Source organism: Antechinus flavipes, chromosome 6, assembly GCF_016432865.1.
Source record: "Antechinus flavipes isolate AdamAnt ecotype Samford, QLD, Australia chromosome 6, AdamAnt_v2, whole genome shotgun sequence".
NCBI classification, from domain to species: Eukaryota; Metazoa; Chordata; class Mammalia; order Dasyuromorphia; family Dasyuridae; genus Antechinus; species Antechinus flavipes.
Window position 1 is genome coordinate 179105629 of NC_067403.1, and position 20997 is coordinate 179126625.

A 20997-nucleotide genomic window follows, 5' to 3' on the forward strand; every position below is an offset into this window, starting at 1 on the left:
CCCTCTCCTTTTGCCAAGCCTCCCTCTCCTTTTCCCATTTTTCTTCTAGCTCCCTTGTGAGAGCCTTTTTAATTTCCTCCATGAGATTCATCTGTGCTGAGGAACATATGATCTCCTCCTTTGGGGATTCACCTGGGGACTATTTGTTTTTAGTCTCCTCAGGATTTGGAGTCTGCTCTTTATCTGTATAAAAGCTGTCCAGGGTTAAATTCTTTTTCAGTTTCTTGCTCATTCTGTCTAATTATCAAAGACAAACTATCAAAGAAACAGAAGGAAAAAAACCCCTTGAATGGAGGCTGCTTTCTTTGGGGGAGGGGCAGGGTATTCGTGAGGCACGGGTCCTACTGTGCTATGGCGCCTGCGCACTGAGATTCGAGCGCTCTGAGATCCGAGCGGGCTGAGACACTGTGGGGGAGGGGTGGCCAGGTCCCGAGAGACAACAGCTCTGTTGTATTCTTCACCCCCGGTGTTTTTAGCTTCTCTGCTGGGCTGCTGACTCGCTGCGGGAGCAAAGTATCTAATCCTGTAGCAAAGGTCTCCCCGCAGAGACGGCTGCGAACACGCCCCACCCCCTCTCCGCTCTACTCGGTTCTGAGCTGCTATCTGTGCTCTCGCTGCAGCTGCTGCCCGCAGACTGCTTCTGATTTAAATACCGTCCCCGCCCTCGCGCAAAAACAGACCTTTCTTGACGAGTCTCAAGGATGGTTTCTCTTGGTAAGTAATTGTATGTTTTTTTTCAGTCGAGCATTAATTCAGAGGCATGAAATGAAATGAATAGTGAGAGAAAAACACGGAGGTTACACAGCAGTGTATTTCCTCTCCGCCATCTTGGCCGGAAGTCTTTTCACTTTCTTTATTCTTTTTTCTTTTATTCTAATCTTCTTGTACAAAATTATTAATGTGAAAATGTTTTACATGATTGCTCATGTATAACCTATATCTGGTAGTTTATTAAATCATGGGGATGGGAGGGAGAGAAGAAGGGATAGAATTTAGAATTCAAAATTAAAAAAAAAGTTTAAAATGTTTTAATATGTAATTGGGGAAAATTTTCTTTGAGTGTATTTTATGAGAATGTGAAGAGTGTGTGTGTGTGTGTGTGTGCATACCAAAAACAAAACAAAACAAAACACCAGAAACAAAACAAAAACAGGTTAGTTTGGGCAGTAGGAGATATGTTGGAAAGCATGAGACTACCTATGATTGTTAGAGCAGAGATGGGATAGGAGCTAAATTGTTGGAGCCAAAAGAATGTGCTATAAACTCTGGTGTGGGGGTGGGGGTGGTGCTAGGCTTGGAATGAAGTGGACAGACCCAAGGGAGGGTAATGTAATGGGGAGAGGGTCACACTGAGTGGAATTAGGCATAAGAGGTGACATTGGCAAAGGAAAGGGTGTGTAGGAAGCTATATAGATTCAAAATACCTAAGGTTCCACTCTTCCCTCCTGGAAGGGGCAGAGAATAAGCATGTTGTCAATAAATGTCAATCATTTGCCAAGCACTTTTCTAAATGCTTTACAAATATTATTTTATTTAATTACTGCAACCCTGGGAGGTAGGGGGTTATTATTATCTTTTTTTTTTTTAATAGTTGAAGAAACTACTCTCTGAGGCTGGACTTGAACTCATTTTCCTGACTCCAGGACTAGTGCTCTATTACTGTGCCACATAGCTACCTCTGTTTATACTTATGTCCAATTAATATCAATCAACAAGCATTTATTTAGTTCCTACTATTTAGGTAGTGGGCTAAGTGCTGAGGATGTAAATGCACTGTCCTCTCCTTCCCATTCCCCAAATTATTAGTCTCAAGGACTTAAGTTTAATGGAAGAGATTATCAGTCAGCCCTTTGAAGTCAGAAAGACTTGAGTTCAAATTTGACCTTAAAGCTTTATTAGTTGTATGAGCATGGGCAAGCCACTTAACCTTGCTTATCTCAGTTTCCTCACTTGTAAAATCCACTTTGGAAGGAAATGGTAAACTACTTCAGGATCTTTGCAGTAAATCTCCATGTACAGTATTGGTTCACAGGATTAGAAAGAGTTAGACATATGAAAAAGAAGGAGGAAAACCATCACCACCACCACCCTTAGAAAATGTTTGAGTGCAGGTTTGATCTGAGGTTCTCTAGACTCCATAGGTGATGCTTTATCCATTGTGCTACCTGGGTGCTCTAACCTCTATCTTAAAAGGAGAATGTGTGAAGAGCTAAAAACAGTTTCCTGAGGACAAGGATGAAAGACTTCTACTTATGTTTAAAAATAGCCTATTAGATGATGTTTTGTGGGGCTTCCCCAACTTTCCCACTTGCAACCCCTTTTCTCCTGAGGAATTTTTATGTGACTCCAGGTACATAGGTATATAAAATAGATATACAAATCAAACATTTAATGATAATAAATCATAATTTTGTAAACTTCACATTCAGTTATGAGAACCCATATAGAACCATGAACCATAGTTTAAGAAGCTAATGTTTTGTGAATAGAGTGATCATTGGAAGTCAAAAAAAAATTTAGTTCAAATCCTTTCTTACTAGCTGTGTGATCTTGGAAAAACAGACAAAACTCTCCCACACTTGGTTTTTCTCATCTATAAAGCAGAGGTAATATTAGCACCTACCCCACAGTGTTATTGCAAGGTTTAAATGAAACAATGTGTAAAATGCTAATTATGATTAACTGGCTATAAAATCATACTTGCGAGGTGACTTTCTTTATCAATAAATTAAGGGATCTAGATTACATCACTAAATTCATAAGAACACAGACATTTGAGCACAAAGAATTTTAGAAATCATGTGATCTAATCCTCTCATTATGAAGAGGCATGAACAAAGATCTAGAGAGGGAAAGGACCAAAACTGATAGGTAAGCTGCTGAAATGTGGGATGTTAGCTTGGAAAATATCTATTTAAGAAAAAGTAGTCTACTAAAATTTTCAGTGATTAATTTCTTTGGCAAGGCTTTCATAGTTTCTTAGGGAAAATAAGGTTAGTTGGTGGGTCAGGGTTACCAAATATTATCCAATGAGGGAAAAAATGAGCAGATAAGATGTATAATTAATCTCTTCCCTGGTCTAAATAAAACCTTTGGGAGTAGAATCGTTTCTATGAAACAAAACAAACAGAAAGCTTCCTTGCTTGGGGGATTGTAAATCACAAAACCTGTCAGGTGATGACATTTGTTGTTGACCTTGGGAATTTGTTCTTTCTTTTATTTAAATGTAAGAACTAGGTGCTGTCAGAATTTATCACTCTAAAAGGGAGTGAGGGAAGGTAAGGAGTGGAGTTATCTTTTTATTTCCAGTCAAAGATATTCTCAAGTTGAAGTAATTAAGCACTCAAGGCAAAGTCATATAGTCATCCACCAGTCAGCCAATTATAGGAGGAATGTTAGTAATATAAACACTAGTACTTGATGACATCCTTAGGGATCTGTTTGGTTTTGTTTTGTTTGGTCTAAGTAAATACTCACTTTGTACAGTCCTGTTGAAAGACTGAAAAGGAAATGCATTTCATTGATTAAATTAGTCACATGGCCCAAGACATTATGATCTTCCATTAGGAAAGGTCGGGCTCTTTCTCTGCTGGGATTGGCTATCTTTCATGAAAAGTAAAATTTACTTCTATTATTATAATACATTTGGGGAATTACTCCAATTCATACAGAAACTAGCCCACCCACATCTTCTCATCTGGTGGGAATGTATCTTTGCAATATCTGTAGTATGTATCTCTTATTCTCTATCATTCTTCAACATGGATCCACCTAGTGAGTTACAGGTCTTCTTCTGCATTTTTGAGTATTTTGTTGATATCAGGACAATTTTTGGACAAATCATTTGTTATATCTCCCTCTTTTTTCTTTTTGTTTTCTGATCATTATCTATTTTGCTATGCTGTTTACTAGATCATTTCTTATACGGAAATCATTACTTATACCTTATTCCTTTGCACCATCAATTAAATAATGCAAGGCAAAGATTATTGGAAAGTCGAAGGACTTCTTCTATGTTTAACTGTTCTTTCTCTGACTTCTTTCCTGGATCTTCACACACATCATGCCTAATATCTATACATGTCCCCCAAGGTTCTGTTCTGGTTCTTTTTCTCTTCTCCCTCTATGCTGTTTCACTTGGTGATCTTAGTAGCTTCCTGAGTTTCAATTTTCATTGTTATGCTGATGATTTTCACATCTATTTATTCAGTTTTATGTTCTCTGCTGACCTCCAGTTTCTCATCTCTAATTGGATGTGCCATAGATACTTTAAACACAACATGTCTAAAACTAAATGATGTTTTTTTTGTCCTTTTCAAAGCATCGTCTCTTCCTAATTTCTCTAGTACTATCAAGTATCCCACCACCTTCCCATTCTTCAGATTCACAACCAAGACATCATCCTCTTTCTCTCACCCTATCTCCCCAAATTCATTATGATCACAAGTCCTGTCATTTTTGCCATCAAATATTTTTAATAGAAGACCCCTTCTCTCCAGGTTCACAACCAAGGCATCAAACTCTACTCTTCTCTCTCTCTCTCTCTCTCTCTCTCTCTCTCTCTCTCTCCTCTCTCTCTCTCTCTCTCCTTCTCTCTCTCTCTCTTCTCTCTCTCTCTCTCTCTTTCTCTCTCTCTCTCTCTCTTTCTCTCTCTCTCTCTCTCTCTCTCTCTCTCTCTCCTCTCTCTCTCTCTCTCTCTCTCTCATCCTTTCTCTCACCTTATCTCCCCAAATTCATTATGATACCAAGTCCTGTCATTTCTGCAATCAAAATATTTCTTATAAAAGCCCATTTCTTTACTCTGAAACTGTTACTACTCTAGTTGTTTTGATTGTCACAAGTTTCTCAGCTCATTCAAGTACAGCCTTTATTCAACTAACAAAATGATCTTCCTATAGCTCAGCTGTGATCACTTCACCCCTCCCCATTTGATAAACTCCAGTGTCTTTCTTTTGCCTCTAGCATCAAGTGTAAAATCCTCTTGGCCCATGATAATCCATGAAACTTTAGTCTGTTAGCCTATGTCAAATAAAATGTTATCTATTCATTTCTTGAAGGTGTGTTAAAACTTTTCATGATCTCCCCCCGTGTCTCATTTCTCAATTTGTTTTCTGTTTAGCTTTTAGCAACCACATTGGATTCTTACCCCTCTTTTTTTTTTTATTATTTTAATAGTATTCCATTTTTCCAAGCACTTGCAAAGAGAGCCTTCACCAATTACCTTTGCAAAATCCTGTGCTCCAAACTCCTTTTCCTCTTTTCGTCTCCTCCTCCATCCCACCTTCTCAACACAGGAAGCAATTTGACATTGGCCAAACATGTGCAACCCCTTCAAACATACCTTCACATTTGTCATGTTGTGCAAAAAAAAAAAAAATCAAGTCAAAAGGGAAAAAATGAGAAAGGAAAAGAAACAATAAACAACAATAAAAGGTTGAAAACCATTATGCCCCAATTCACATTCATTCTCCACAGTTCTCTTTGTACTTGTGATTGGTAATTTCCATCACAAACTTTTTAGAATCTCATTGAATCACCTCATTGCTGAAAAGAGCCAAGTCCATTAAAGTGGATCATCACATAATCTTGTTGTTAATGTATACAGTATTCTCTTGGTTCTGCAGTTCATGAAAGTCTTTCCAAGCTTTTTTGAAATCAGTCTGTTCATTATTTCTTAAAAAAATAATAACATTCCATTATGTTCAAATACCATAACTTATTCAGCCATTCCCCAACTGTTGGGCATTCACTCAATTCAGCCAATTCCTTGCCAGTACAGACATTTTTGTATATGTGGTCCTTTTCCCTCTTTTATGATTTCTTTGGGATATAAACGCAGTTGAAACACTGCTAGATCAAAGGATATGCACAGTTTTATAGCCATTTGGGCATAGTTCTAGATTGCTCTCCAGAATAGTTGGATCAGCTCACAACTCCACCAATAATGTATTTGTGTTTCAGTTTTCCCACATCCCTTCCAACATTCATCATTTTCCCCTGTCATCATAGCCAATTTGAGAGGTATGAAGTGATACCTCAGAGTCCACATTGTATTCTTATGGTTCATAAGGAATTACTTTTTAATTTTTTTTTTATCCCCAGTAGCTAAGTTTAAGTACATTATAAATAATTAATAAATGGTGTCACATGGATGAGTATAATTTGATTTAGGAGATAGGAAGTCCTTGCTTTGCCATTGACCGAAACATGTGGTTGTGCACAAATGTCTACACATCTCTGGACCTTAGAGTGATGAACTTAGAGTAAGAAAGACCTGACTTCCATTTTTGATTCAGAACTTGATTCATTTGTGACAGCTTAATCTCTCTATACCTTAAGTTTCTTTATTTTTTATTTTCTTTACTTATCATGTTAGCTGATTATTTTGTAAAAATGAAGGGTTTGGACAAGATGGGGATTTTTCAGCTTTAGCATGTTATGATTCTATCATTCAAGCATAATTGCTTTTGGATTTCATCAGTGAGAAAATGTAGTTTCTGCTCTTAATTTGATGTGATCCTGGAGAGGTCATCTCCCTTACCCAAACTAGTTTTTTCCTTAATAAAACTGCGGGATTTGGCAAGCTAACTTCTCTCCATAAGATTCTCTGCATCCCGATGAGTCTGATTCTTTTTTCTAGGACATCAACAGTGGCACTTCATGGAAGATAAATGAAGAATACCTCAAGCAGTTGAGTTAATTTAAAATATAGTAGAGAAAGGAAGACCGATGTCTATGTTTCAGATGTTGATTTGTGAAAATTAACCATAAATAGGTTTCTTTTCTCACTTTCTCTTTCCTGTTATCTTTTGTAAAAAAACAAAAAACAAAAAACAAATCTGGAAAAAATATTTCATAAGAACACATGATGAAAGACCTTGATGTATTCCTAATTTTCTATGCTCATATTAAGTCTTATGGCTTTCCACCAGGGGAGCCAAATCTATACACAACCACCTATGGTTGATAGCGGCTTAGCAGACAAAGCTGTTTCTGACTGATGCTCCATATGACAAAGTGTTTAGTCAGCTGAATCCATATGGCTTAGAAGTAGTAATGGCCAACATATGCTTTCTGTAGTGTAATAGCATCTTATTAAGCTGAGAATTTGCCAAGATCCTAGCAAAAGCGTGTTATGATTTCACATAAAGTGATATAGTAATAAGAGCATGAGTCTAAGGAAACATTGTAGGGTTTCATAGCTGAGGAGAAAATGGGTTGCATTCTTTGGAATCAGAGAGTTTGAATTTGAGCCGTACTGTGGCCATTTATGACATGTAACCTTAGACAAGTCATTTGGCTTTTCTAGGGGTTAATTTTCTCATCTGTAAAATAGAAGGATTAGACTAGATCCTTACTACGGTCCACTTCAGAATGGTTCAATAGAAAGAACACTGGTTCTGTAGTACTGTTTCTGAGACAAGTCACTCCAACTCTCCTGACCTTAAAAAAACTTTTTTTAACCTGGAAAATAAGAATACTGGAATAAATATTCTTTGAATTCTCTCAGCTGTAGGACTCAAATCTTATGACAAAATTTATTATCTTATAAGCTGATCCTTTTGTTCTCCTCTTCCAATATTTTATATGAATCTAAAAGATGGTATTATTACTAGATGGCTTGGTATGTCAACTTTATTTTGGTAATGAGATATTATTGAGAGAAAAGAAAGTTGACTTTTTCTAAAACTGATCAATATCTGCAAAAAGATGTCTTAAAGGAGATTATAAATAACTAAAACTTTAGCCCTAAATTTAACAAAAATAAATGGAAAGAATAATTTATATTTGAAGTAAAGAAAAAAAAACATTAAATACAAAATATTAAAAATGCTGAAAGGGCAGCTGAGAAATTCCTCAGTGAGTTAGATTTTCAAAATTGCTTGCTTTTTATTAAAAAAAAAGCTTGCACCTCCTTGATATATTAAAACAGATAGAAATGTTCATTTTAGCTCCTGCTTTAATGTAGTTTTGCTCAGAGGAGGAGGGGTCGGATGCTTAGAGGTTATAAAATTTCCAATTTAAAATGAAGGGAAGGGAATCTCTGTGGCTATGGTAAGTGATTGAAATTGATGAAAAACAAAAAAACAAAAAAAAAACAATGGAATACAGCAAGGTGGAGTGATTTGTAAATATGGAATAACTTCTTGAAGGAGAGGATGGATGACTAGAATTAAAGTGGGAAACTATATTGAAGCCAAGTAGCTAAAAGGTTGTTTGGGCAGTACAGTTTATAATTAAATCAGTGAAAAGAGACCAGCATTTAAAGTCAGAGAACCTGGAATTCTGTGTTACCCAGTTATGACCTGTGTGATCTTTGCCAGGAGGACTGACTGCCTTCTCTGGTCCCCCATTTTCTCATCTGTAAAAGGAGACAGTTAGAATAGATGGCTTCTAAGATTCCTTCCAGATCCAAATATTTGATCCCAAGTAAATGTTATAATTGTTAAAATAGAAAAGGTTAATTCATTTTTTTATGAATGTGAAATAAACATTATTCATAGATAATAATACTGCCATAAGAATTAACATCACTCATGATCAATAGGAAATCTGGTTGTTTTGAGTATTGAGACACATTTCAGAGACATTTTATGTTCTAATTTTATTTCTTTCCCCTGGGATCTATGCTAGTCCTCTATATATAGTAGATGATTAAAATTTAGTGAATGTTTACTGAATGAATAATCATATTGCATCTGATGTTAATCTGGAGGTATACTATGAAATAGTAATTATTAAAGGAGATAATTAATGTAAAGCACTTTGTAAATCTGAAAGTCGACTGGAAATGTTACCAATGATGATGTTGATGATAATGAGATGACTGAAGTATGTGCACAGCCCAAAAGGAAAACGAGCAATGCATTGTAAGTAATTGTATAGGTTAGAATGTGAAGTTAGTGGGGGAAGAGTTGGATTATATGAAGACTGAATAATACTATTAGTAAAAGTCCCTCTGTTCTCAATTAGTAAATATTTGTTAAGTACTTAGTGTGTATCAGGCACTATTGTAGGCCCTGGGGCATATGTATAATATGAAAAAACAATTCTAGTTCACAAGAACCTTGTATTTCTGTTTTAGTTAAATTTTGTTGTGACCAAACATCATATAAAATTACCATTCTATGTGAAATTTTTTTTATTTGCATGCCTGTTTTATTTTTAATAGTATTTTAAAATTTTCTAAATATATGCAATATAGTTTTCAATATTCACTTTTGCAAAATCTTGTGTTTCAAATTTTTTTCCCTCTCTCCTTCCCTCCCCTCTCCTCAAGACAGCAAGCAATCCAATATAGGTGAAACATGTGCTAACCAATATAGGCTAAACAGGTTAAACATTCTTCTAAACCTATTTCCACATTCATTATGCTGTACAAGAAAAATCAAATCAAAAGAGGAAAAATGAGAAAAAAAACAAGCAAACAACAAAAAAGGATGAAAATATTATGCTTTGATATACATTCAGTCTCCATAGCCTTCTCTCTGCATGCTGATAGCACTTTCCTTCATAAGTTTATTGAAACTGCCTTGAATCACCTCATTATTGAAAACAAACAATTCCATTATGGTTGATCGTTGCATAGTCTTTATGGTGATCATTGCATAACCAGTGTAACAGGTACTCTGTGTAACAGAGAACAACGTTCTCTTGATTTTCTCACTTGATTCAGCATCATTTCATGTAAGTCTTTTCAGGCTTTTCTGAAATTAGTCTGCTGACCATTTCTTACAATAATATTCTATTATGTTCATATACCATAACTTATTCAGTCATTTCATAGTAGCAATAAAAGACTACTAAAAGTTTTTGAACAAAGGAGGAACATAGTCATATCTGTACTTTGGAAAATGCAATGTATTTTGGAATATCATTTAGTGGTTGATATATTGCAAAAGGGAACAGATTGAAATGACAAAACTAATTCTAGGCAAACAGTGGTTGAGGTCCTGAACTAAAGTTGAAGTTATGTGAGTAGGGAGGTGCTGGAGATGTTGTGAATGTAGAATTGACAACATGTGGCAACTGACTGCATATGGAAGTAAGATGGGGAAGAAGACTGAAAACTAGAGAATGTTTTGAAAGTTGTTAACCTGGCTCTTTGGAAATATAATGATTTTCTTGATGGAAATAGAGATTCAAAATTGGGCCTATTTTTATGGTGGTAAGTTAGTTCTGTTTTGGACATGTTCAATTTTAAATGCCAATGGAACCTCTATTTCATGCAATAGGCATCTGGGACTATAACTCAGGAGAAAGATAATGACAAGATTATTTGTATATATATATATATACGTTTGTTATTGTTCAGTTGTTTCAGTCATATTTGAACAGACCCCATTTAGAGTTTTCTTGGCAGATAGTACAGTGGCCTGCCTTTTCCTTCTCCTGCTTATTTGAGGGATGAAGAAAGTGAGGGAACAGGATTACGTGTCTTGCCCAAGGTCACATAACTAGTATCTGAGATCAAATCTGAGATCTACTGTGCCACCTAGTTGCCCATATTGTTAACTATCTGTCTGTCTGTCTATCCATCAATATCTGTCTAAAAAGATAGCTATAGGTAGATATTGGTAGATAAGTAGAAATCTCTCTACATATATATATATATATATATATATATATATATATATATATACATATATATAATTACTTCATAGAAGTGATTATTAAGGCCATGGCAGCTGATAAGGTGAACAAAAGAAAGAAGAGTACAGAGCTCTTGAGTATAGAATAGGTAAGGGGCATGGCATGAGACTCTAATAAAAGATCTTTAGAAGGAACAGTCAGACTGGTAGAAAGAAAACTCGGATCAAGGTATTCCATGAAGCTAAAGTATCCAAGAATATTCTGGAGATCAAGGACGATGAGACTCCAGAAAAGACCATAAAAAGCTGTTCTTTGAATATTGCCATTCTACCTGTTCGGAATCTGTCTAATGGTCTCTCTATCAGAGTAGCAATGGGAATATTTATCAGATACTATCCAAAAATCTACACAAACTACATGTACAGTATTTTCCTGATCTATATTTAATATTAATATTAGTCAATTTAATGTTCAAAATATGAAAATTATTTTAGTTTGGGATGATTCATTCCCGATAAAGCCGTGCTGTATCTTGCAATTATGACTTCTTGGTTTAATCATCTCTTTGATGATATGTTTTGAATTTTGTTAACAATGAGTGTCAAGTAGACCTATAGTTTGTAGATTATTTATTTCTATTGCTTTGAAAACATTAACCATTCTCTAGTTCTACTTTTTTTCTCTCTTCCATCAGTCAAATATCATGGACAGAGGTTCATTAATCACATCTGCCAATGCACATCTGCACCTGAGGATGTAATTCATTTGGGCCAGGCAACATGGTTTCATGAAGGGCTGTGAAGTCTCTCTTATTAATCTCTTACTTGTCTTGGACATCTTCTCCTTGTTAGCAATTTTTTTCTTCCACTTTTATTGAAAAAGTAATTCTTCTTGGCAGAGAACCCTTCTCCCCATAACTAGAATTAGAATTCAGTACTCTTGTCTTCTCTGAATTATCATTATCTCAATTCTTTATGAGTAGTGTAGTCCCATCTGTTCTTTAATCCTCCTCTTTTTCTTAATAAAGCTTTTAAAACCCAATTCTTCCCTATTGACTCATCCATATGATAATTTTCATTTAGAATGGAAATTAGAATAGGACTGTGGCACATTCATAAATTTATCCTCTGCTACCTTTCCCTTGTAGCATTTGCTTAACTAATTTTTTAAAATCGGATCTCCCTATGTCTCATACTAGAAGATTAGTGGTCATTTACCATCCTAATCCCACTGAGGATCTGCACAGACACTTTGAATTCCTGTTTCTGATATGGGCTAGTTTTTCTTGCTTTAGGCAGCCCAGGGGCTAAGAATTTAGGGTTAGGGGAATTTACTATATTGATGTTCAATTCAGTGTGGATACCTGACTGCCTTAGGATATTGTAACTCAGTATTTCCAAGCTAAAATGATCTACCAGCTTCAGCCACCCCAAGGCATAGGTCATTAATGTACACCATCATGACCATTAATATATATCTTACTTTTTAAAGTTTTAGTTGCTGGCAAACTGTGTTTCAGCCATATCAGTCTCTTTAGATGTATTCTCTTCCCCTCTCCAATTATTCCCCTTTATATCTTTGGAATTTTATTCTTGGTGAAATAAGCATATATACAGAAATGTAATATAGTTGTAATAAATATGTGTAATACATACATACAAAGAAGCTAACTACATGACAGTTTAAGATGGACAGCAATGGTCATTGAGATCAGGAAAAGCTTCCTTTAGAGGATGTGCTTGATCTGGGTCTTAAAGGAAAGAGAGAATATCTGTGAGGTGAACAAGGAGGAAGTATATTCCAGCCTGTGAGATAGTCAATGAAAAGGCATGTATTTGAGACAGGGTGTAAAGAATGTGCTGTCTGAAAAAAAAAAAGGCTAGTTTAGTTCAAATACAGAATACTGGTGGGATAGTAACATTCAATGAGACTGGAAAGATAGTTTGGGGACCATTTGTATAGGAGCTTTTAAAGCTAAATAGTGAGAATATGTATTTTTTCCCTAAAGGCAATAGAAAATCACTGGAATTAGTTGAATGGTAGAGTCATTTGGTCAGATTTATGATTAATAAAATTGGCTTTGGTAACAATGAGTAGAATAGACTGGAGTGGTGACAGGCTTGTCGCAGTGAGACCAATTAAGCAGCTGCTGCAATAATTTAGGCTTGAGGTGATGAGTATCTGAACTTTAGTGATAGGTATAAGTTGTGAGAAGGGATCAGATTCAAGAGATTTTGTGGAGTTTAGAAATAGCAAGATTTGGCAACTGATAGATTGTGCTTAGTGAGGGAAGAGTGAGGAATAAAGGATCATGCCAAGATTTATTAACCTGACATTAGAAGGATGGTGGTACCTTTGGCACAACAAACAGAAAATTTTTAACATTTTAATAAAGAAAAGAAGATTATATGTGAAACTGTGAACTTCTATTAAGTATAGTTTCTTTAAAATATATGTATTATTATATTTCACAAGATCATAATAGAACTTTCCCGCCTATCTGTGTTTCCTTCTGAATGTCTTTTTATTCTCTTCTGTGTATTTTCAATTATGTTCTTTTTCTTTGCTTCTTTTTTAAATAATCCTAAATACTTAGCAATTTTTTCCCTCTCCTAAAGAAGTCCTCCCTTGTAACATAAATATTGTTAAGCAAACAAATCCACCCATTGTCTATGTCTGCAAATTCATGTTACATTCTGTAGCTGTATGCTATCATCCCTTTGCCTAGAAGAGGGGGAACATAGCTCATCAGTAGTCTCTTATAAGTTATAATTGATCATACATTGGTCAACATAAATAAGTATTTCAGAGATGCTTTCTTTTATGTTTTTGTAGTCATTTTTGAAGTGTTCTGATTCTATTTACTCCACTTTGTATCAGTTCATAGAAGTCTTCCATTCTGAATTCATTCCTTAGTTATTTCAAATCAGGCAATAATAACCCATTACATTCATATAACTTACATTTGATCAGCAGTTTTCCAGTCAATGCACCCCCACTTTATTTTCATTTCTTTTAGTATAATTTTTGCAAATTTGAGTCTTTTTCTTCTTAATTTTTGAAATATATACCTAGGAGTTGTAATGCTTGTCAAAAGGTACAAATTGCTTAATTATTTTTGGGGTAGAGTTTCAAATTACTTTCTAAAATTGATTCAGTTTACCACTGTATCTGTAGTGTTCCTCAATAGAACCTCTAATAATTATTATTATCTTTATTATGTTTGCCAATCTGATAGGATGAGGTAGTTGTTTTTGTTTGTACATTTCTTATTAATTTAAAACGATTTAATATAGTTTGATGTTTTTCTTATGAAAAGGGGCTGTTCATATTCTCTGACCATTTATATCTTAGATCTGGTTTCCTTTTCTCTCTCAAAAGTGAGTGATGAATTTCTTCTATTGCCATCATTTCAACTTGGGCAACCACCTCCTCCTTGTTCGTAAGGATTAGCTCCAGAACTGAATTTCCTCTTTTTAGTTCATCTACTTTTTGAAGGAAGAAATGATCATTAAGACTAGGCAAGGAGTTATCAGCTAGCTTTTTTTTGGGAGAGAGAAATAGAGAGAGAGAGAGAGAGAGAGAGAGAGAGAGAGAGAGAGAGAGAGAGAGAGAGAGAGAGAGAGAGAGAGTTCAGACAGAGATAGAGAGGGACAGAAACAGACAGACACAGAGAAAACAGTCTCGCAGATATCAGCATAATTGAAGTTCCTACATAACTACATAATTGTAAGTTTTTGACAAGATTGTGATATTTCCCAAACTCCTCATGTATTTCATTTTTGTCCATCTATTTCTTTTTTTCCCCTACTAACATTTGTTTTTATCTTTCTGAAAAATGAGGGAGTGGTTTAGGTAATACTTCTCTTTCATACTCCAAAATCTGTGATTCTCAATAGGTGGTGCAAGTATTGTTTCCTTTTTAAGGAAGAACAGCTGTGGGAGCTTAGTCCTTCCATCACCTTTGTGGGGCAAAATCTGCAGTTTTTTCCTTTTCTTCTAGGTATTGGTCTGGAACCAAATAAATAATCAGATACATCCAGAGTAAGCATAGGAGAGCTAGCCTTGATGTCCAGAAGTATGAAGGTTAAATCTTGTTCTGACAAACAGTGGCTCTGTAATGCTGGGCATGAATGAATGGATGAATTAATGAATGAATTATTAACTGAAAATACTTCTAGAGGGCTTATTTTGTGTTAACCATTATGATAATCTCTGGAAATACAAATTCAAATCGAAGACTGTTCATGCCCTCAAGGAGCAGTAAGGTTTAGTAAGGTGAGACAATACACATAAGAGAGTCTCAATTGTGATGTTTATTTGGGAGGTTGAAGTCATGGTAAATGGAAGCATATTTTAGACTATTGACATATTCTTTCCTAAGTAATCACAAATTGAATTGATCACTATTCCCAGAAAACAAGGTGAAATGTGGTAAGTGTTCTAATTGGTCTGAGAGATGTGAAACTTTTTGAGGCGTAGTCCATAAAACTTCCAGTAAAATCTGAATCAGATTAAAATGCAATAAAAAAAAATCTCCAACCTATTTGATGTGAAGTTATGCCTTTTAAATAAATAATAACTATAGAGATCTATTTTTTTTTTAGTTATATACCACTGGTTTAGAGGTTGTAACATAATAGGTAGACAGGAAGTAGGGATGGTGGGTGAATGTGATAAAAAGCATATTCTGAGCTTTGGGCCCCAAACTATATAAGTGATCATGTTTATTTGTGTTGGTTAGATTCACTGATTAGGAGAGCATAACCCTAGGGTAATAGTTCCAAAGTTGAGGAAAATAAGTCACCAGAGCATGGTCTAAGGAGCTCTGATTGGAAGGAGCTGCTTCAGTGTGGAGGGCAAGGAAATGGATGATTTCACTACTTTCTAATTGCTTCTTTACCTCACTCCTTATAGAAGCTTTTCTATACATTTTTCTTTTCTTCTCAAATTTTCTTTTCCTATTATCTCAACTATAAACCTTGTTTCATTCTTTACTGAGAAAAAAGAGGCCACTTACCATGAACTTCCCCTTTTTATTTCAAGACTGCTTGAAGTTATCCTTTTCTTTCTCTTTCTTTACTCCAATCATTTATAAGATTGCCTTTTATTAAATCCCCATATATTAGTCCTTGGTCTCAATCTCTCCCATATTTCCAGGATTTGCCCCCTCAATTATTACACCCCTTCCCAATCTTTTATTTCTCCTTATGTATTGATTCTTCTCCTACTTGACCACATTTCTCCCATTCTTAAAATAATCTTTCCTGGATTCTAAATCTAACCTTTATCACCATATGTTATCACATTCTCAGACAAATTCTGAGAAAAAAAAAACTATCTGTCTTTATTGCTTCTGTATATTTTCATCTCACTCTTTAACCCTTTGCAGTTTGGCTTTTTCCTCATCATCCACCTGAAAATGTCATCCACAAATTTACCTGTAGTTCCAATATTCCATACCCATAGACCCTGATATCTACAGAGGCAAAGAAATTGTGTACCTTTTCTTAAATCTTTTTTTGGGGTTTCAAGTTTGTTGTTTACAATTCTAGCATATTCAAATTCAATTATGTTTCCATTTACATTGTTTTTGTCATTGGATATACAGTTTTACTTCACTTTGTTTCACTTTATATATGCCTTTACATTTACTTTGTTTTCATCATCTTTCTTATTTCTTACAGCATAGTGATAGTCCATTGCATAAATGAACCACAATCCACAGAGATGGATAATTACTTTCTAATTCTTTCTTCCTACAAAAAGTGCTGCTATTAAAAAAATTAAGAAAGGTTACCAATGCTCTTTTAAGAAAAAAAAAGTATGGTATTCACTTCTTGATCCTTATTCTGCAGCATTTGACATGACTGATTACCCTCCCTTTCTATATATGCTCATTCCCATGGATTTGTTTACAGTGTTTTGAATTTTTCTTTTGCCTGTTTGGAGATTTCTTATTGGTCTTCTTTGCTGTACCTTCATTCATATCCTTCATTTTAACTGTGGGGTATTCCTCAAGGTGTCACACTCATGCAGATGATAAAAATGCATACATAATATGAACACATATACATATATAGTTTTTGTTTATGTGTGTGATATATATCTACATACACACACACATATATACTGAGTATACCCTGAAATCACTGCAAACTGAATATCCCACAGGTATCTTAAACTGCATATGTCCAATTGGAATTTATTTATTCTCATGACCCCAGTCTTCTCATCAATTTCTCTATTGCTGTCTTAGGTACCTCTCTCTCCCCCGGTCATCCTCCAGGATTTCAATCTTGACATTATCTTTGACCTTTTATTCTCACTCACATCAAACCAATATCTGTCAAACTTGTCATTTTTCCTCTGCAGTATCACTTGTATCCTTATCCTCCTTTCTACTTAATGTAATGACTACCTTAGCACCTCTCTCCTGGACAATTTCAATGTACCCTTTATTAATTTTTATCTGATTCCTCTCCAGTTCACCTTACACACAAATGTCAAAGTGATTTTCATTAGTCATATCTGACTAAGACACTCTCCAACTCAATAAACTCCAGGGAATCCCTATAATTTTTTGGAGAAAATATAAATTGCTCTGTTTGCCTTAAAAAATACTTTACAACTTGCCCCTTTCTAACCCCATTCTCTCAAAATCTCCTGGTGGAAAAAATTAAATGGTGCCTAATTCTATGTGATTTTCTACAAATTAAATCGGTTTTAGCTTGCTTATGCTGATTAAGATTGAAAACAATAATATACTTGAGTCTTTTATGTTCCAGGTGCGTGGAAGTAAGGGCCAAGTTCTCTATGTTTTGGATGCCAGCAACCCACGCTTCTCTAACTGGTTGCGCTTTGTTCATGAGGCACCCACCCCAGAGCAGAAGAACCTGGCTGCCATTCAGGTGAGCTGGCCTGTTGGATACTTCTTGGTACCACACACACTTTGTTGATAGTGAATTCATTCTTCTACCTGATTTTATTTGCATTTCAGAGATAGGGATAGAATTCTAAATGCATGACTGCACTCAACCTGAATCAGTAGTGTGTCATAACAGCCTAAATGTAGATGTGGTTATGTGAATAGAAGCAGCAGTGCTCAGACCATGGGAAGTATAAGCCACTTTGTATCCTATCTTGGTCCCTTAGCTTGTCTCATTCATTAATTCGTTAATCCATTCATTCTTTTATTCATTCAGCTTGTCAAATTTCTGGAGTGGATTGTAAATCCAAACATCCTGGTTCTAAATTCGGTGTGCACATATGGTTAGAAAAATAAATGATTCAGCATGAAGAGAGAACAAAACAATCAACTGCCTGGATATCATGCTAGTATACTGAAATATTACACCTAAAAAAATACCCACTAGCATAAAGCGTACATTTTCTTTGAAACATTCATTCAAAGACACAGGCAAGAATTGTCTAAGATAAAACGTCACTGATGGGTTGAGATCTGTGCTGGTAAAGAGATTCCCAAAATCATGAAGGTCACTGACTGGTACAGTAAACTATTTTAGGATGACATAATGGAAAATGTTGTTTTTAGAATTTGGAATGAGCTAGCCTTAGATTCCATTTTAGACAGTTACTGGGGGAGGAGGGATTATTTAGTTTCTCTACACTTCGGTTTCCTAACCTGTAAAATGGGGATGATCAGATCACAGGACCACAGAATTAGAACTTTTAGGGACCAAGATTTGGCAATTGAATGGCTATGTAGGATGAGGGAGAGTAAGAAGTCCAGGATTGTACCAAGGTTATGAACTTGAGACAATGGAAGGATATGTTACCTTTGAAACACATGATGAAACACATCAATAAACAAAATATTCCAGTATTTAAAAAAAAATAAAAGAGAATTGTATTTGGAACCATTATTAAGATTAGTCAATTATATGTAGTTTAATTCTCTAATTTAACATATTGAGAACAGAGAGACAGACACACAGAAAGAGACAGAAACAGAGAGAAAGAGAGAGACACAGAAAGAGAGAGAAATATAAAGAGACAGAAATAGAGAAAGGAGGAGGTAGGGAAGGAGAGAAAAAGAGGTAGGGAGGGAAAGATGGAGAAAGAAAGAGGGAAAGAGGAGAAAATAATTTGCTCTTGATCAAAAAGTATCTCATAACAAGTACTAGAACTTCAATTTGAATCTAGGATCCATTGCTTTTTCCTATATAATGGGACAATAATACCTGTACCAAATAGCTCACAGTTTTATTTCAAAACTCTAAAATATAATATATGAAAAGTGCTTTGAGCTTTGGCATGCTAAATGCATCAAAGTATCAGCTTTCATTATTGATAAAGAAAAGTTGACCAATTTGGACAGAACAGTGATAGTCTCTTCCCAGCATCTGTCAGGGCTTCTGATGAGGGAAGTTATGAATTTTCTATCACAGTCTATGTTTTTTGGAACATACATTAATCCTCCTCTCCATTTTCACTGATCCATGATATTATTTTTTTTTGGACTTATATGGGTCTTTCAATTAAATAGTTTCCTTTCATTTAAGTTCCTTGAAGCAAAAACTTCTCAAGAGGATGACAGTGATCATTTTCATTTAGAATGGAAATTAGAATATTGACTCACAAAGTGATGCTACCAGCACTGAAAAGTTGCCATGGAAAGGTTGCATATTTTTGGATCTGCTCATTGACAGACCTTCTTCATTGTCTTTGGGGAATTCACTTTTATAGTGGATTCTGTTGTTACTCATTGAAATAATGTGATCTGAACTTCTAGCTTTTAGTTTGGTCCAAACTCTTTTCATGGAAGGTGATCTTCCTTCCTTTGCCCCAAACTTCCTTTGATGGAAGATGGATATTCTATAACCCCAAGAATGCTACTTACTTGGGCTTAGCCCTCAAGGTACAAAAGAAAATGATTTCCACTTTAAGAATAGCTAAAATCTTGGATTTGGAACTGGATATAATTTCAGGAACAACTGAGGCCAAGAAAGTGGAAATGTCTGCACTGATTCCAATGACATCAATTTTGTGGATCAGATAGGGAAAGGAATATTATTTCTGTTTTAAATGAAGAAATTGATAAAGTGATTGGACTCCAAAGATAACTGATATGTTATTATATATGGAATGATCTTAAGATAGGTCTAAGTTAACTGGCCTGGTGTCTTATAGTCTTTTTTGCTATGTCATACTGTCTATTTAGAGACATAAAGTGGTATAATGGCTAGAATATTAGGTTAGAGATGTGGAAAATGTGGTTTCACTTAGGTCTATCTAGGAGGTTGGAGCTGGGAAGTGCTTATCATTAGAGTTCTGAGTTAGGATGGGCTAAGCAGATAGTGTGTCTGTATTAAGTCTAGCATATATATGGGGAGCCCCTGGGGTGAGAGTAAAGCTTTTAATTAGATCACCTGAGGAGGGTTGAAACCAGCATTACTTGGAGATAGGTCCTGTAGTAATCAGAATTGGACCAAGTCTGTGAATATCCTCTGCCCTTTCATTTTGGGTGAGATAGAAAAACCTACTCTCTAAAAGAAAAAAAAAACTTTTAAAAAGACTCTTTTGAGATAGCAGAGCATGCCTGGGCAAACCTGGTTCACTTTCTGCTTATTTGTGACTAGTCATTGGAAGTGAAGTTGTCAGGTGTTGATTTTTACTTTACTAGTCTAAGGATTTCCCATGTTTTTCCAAGGAACAAAAGGGGCTAAATCTCAGGTAAATTGATTAAAAGGCTTTGTAAAAGCCCCTCCTTTTTTTTTATTTGGCAATTTTAAAATAAAAATTCTAGATCAAGAGATGTAAGGGAACTCTGTGGCCATCTAGTTCAGTCCCCATTTTATATAGAAGGAAACTGAGGACTGGAAACTTAAGCAAGGTACCCAAGGCCACATACCTCCCATACTAAACAGTACAGTGTATTGGGGCTTCTGCATCCAGATAATAACTAGATGTGACTGCAGATAAGCTTCTTCTATTAGATGATAAAAGTGGTATGCCCATAATTAGTTCAGATTAATTCAAATTAAGCTTTGTAAGAAGCCAAGAAGCTTAGTATATTGCATAAGCACTTTTGTCTATAGGACCTCTTGATCTAAGTCTACCTGAGAGGTTATCTAATGGCTTAGGGAACAGAGCTTTAGGTGTAAGGGCAGGAAGATCTGAATTCAAATTTGACCTCAGATCTTTACTAGCTGTGTAACCCTAGGCAAGTCACTTTTTCTCTGTTTGTCTTAGTTGCCTAGTTTATAAAATGGAATAATAACATCATCTACTTCCTAGGGCTGGGGTGTGATCAAATGAAATATCATATTAAAGCCCTTATCTATGTAACTGGTTCATAGTAGATACTTGATAAGTCTTTCCTCCCTTCCTTCTTCCCTTCCCTCTTCTTCCCTTCTTTCCTTCCTTCCTTCCTTGTTTCCT

The 20997-nt window shown here is 35.3% G+C and overlaps 1 protein-coding gene across 1 annotated transcript in view; it reads left to right on the top strand.

The window, feature by feature from the left end:
- Positions 1 to 6207: 6207 nt before the first annotated feature.
- Positions 6208 to 20997, top strand: part of PRDM5 (PR/SET domain 5) — a 145164-nt gene continuing 130374 nt past the window's right edge. The window contains exons 1-2 of the mRNA XM_051966730.1: positions 6208 to 6263; positions 17324 to 17504. Coding sequence (XP_051822690.1) covers positions 6208 to 6263; positions 17324 to 17504 — 237 coding nt within the window. The remainder of the gene's footprint in view (positions 6264 to 17323; positions 17505 to 20997) is intronic.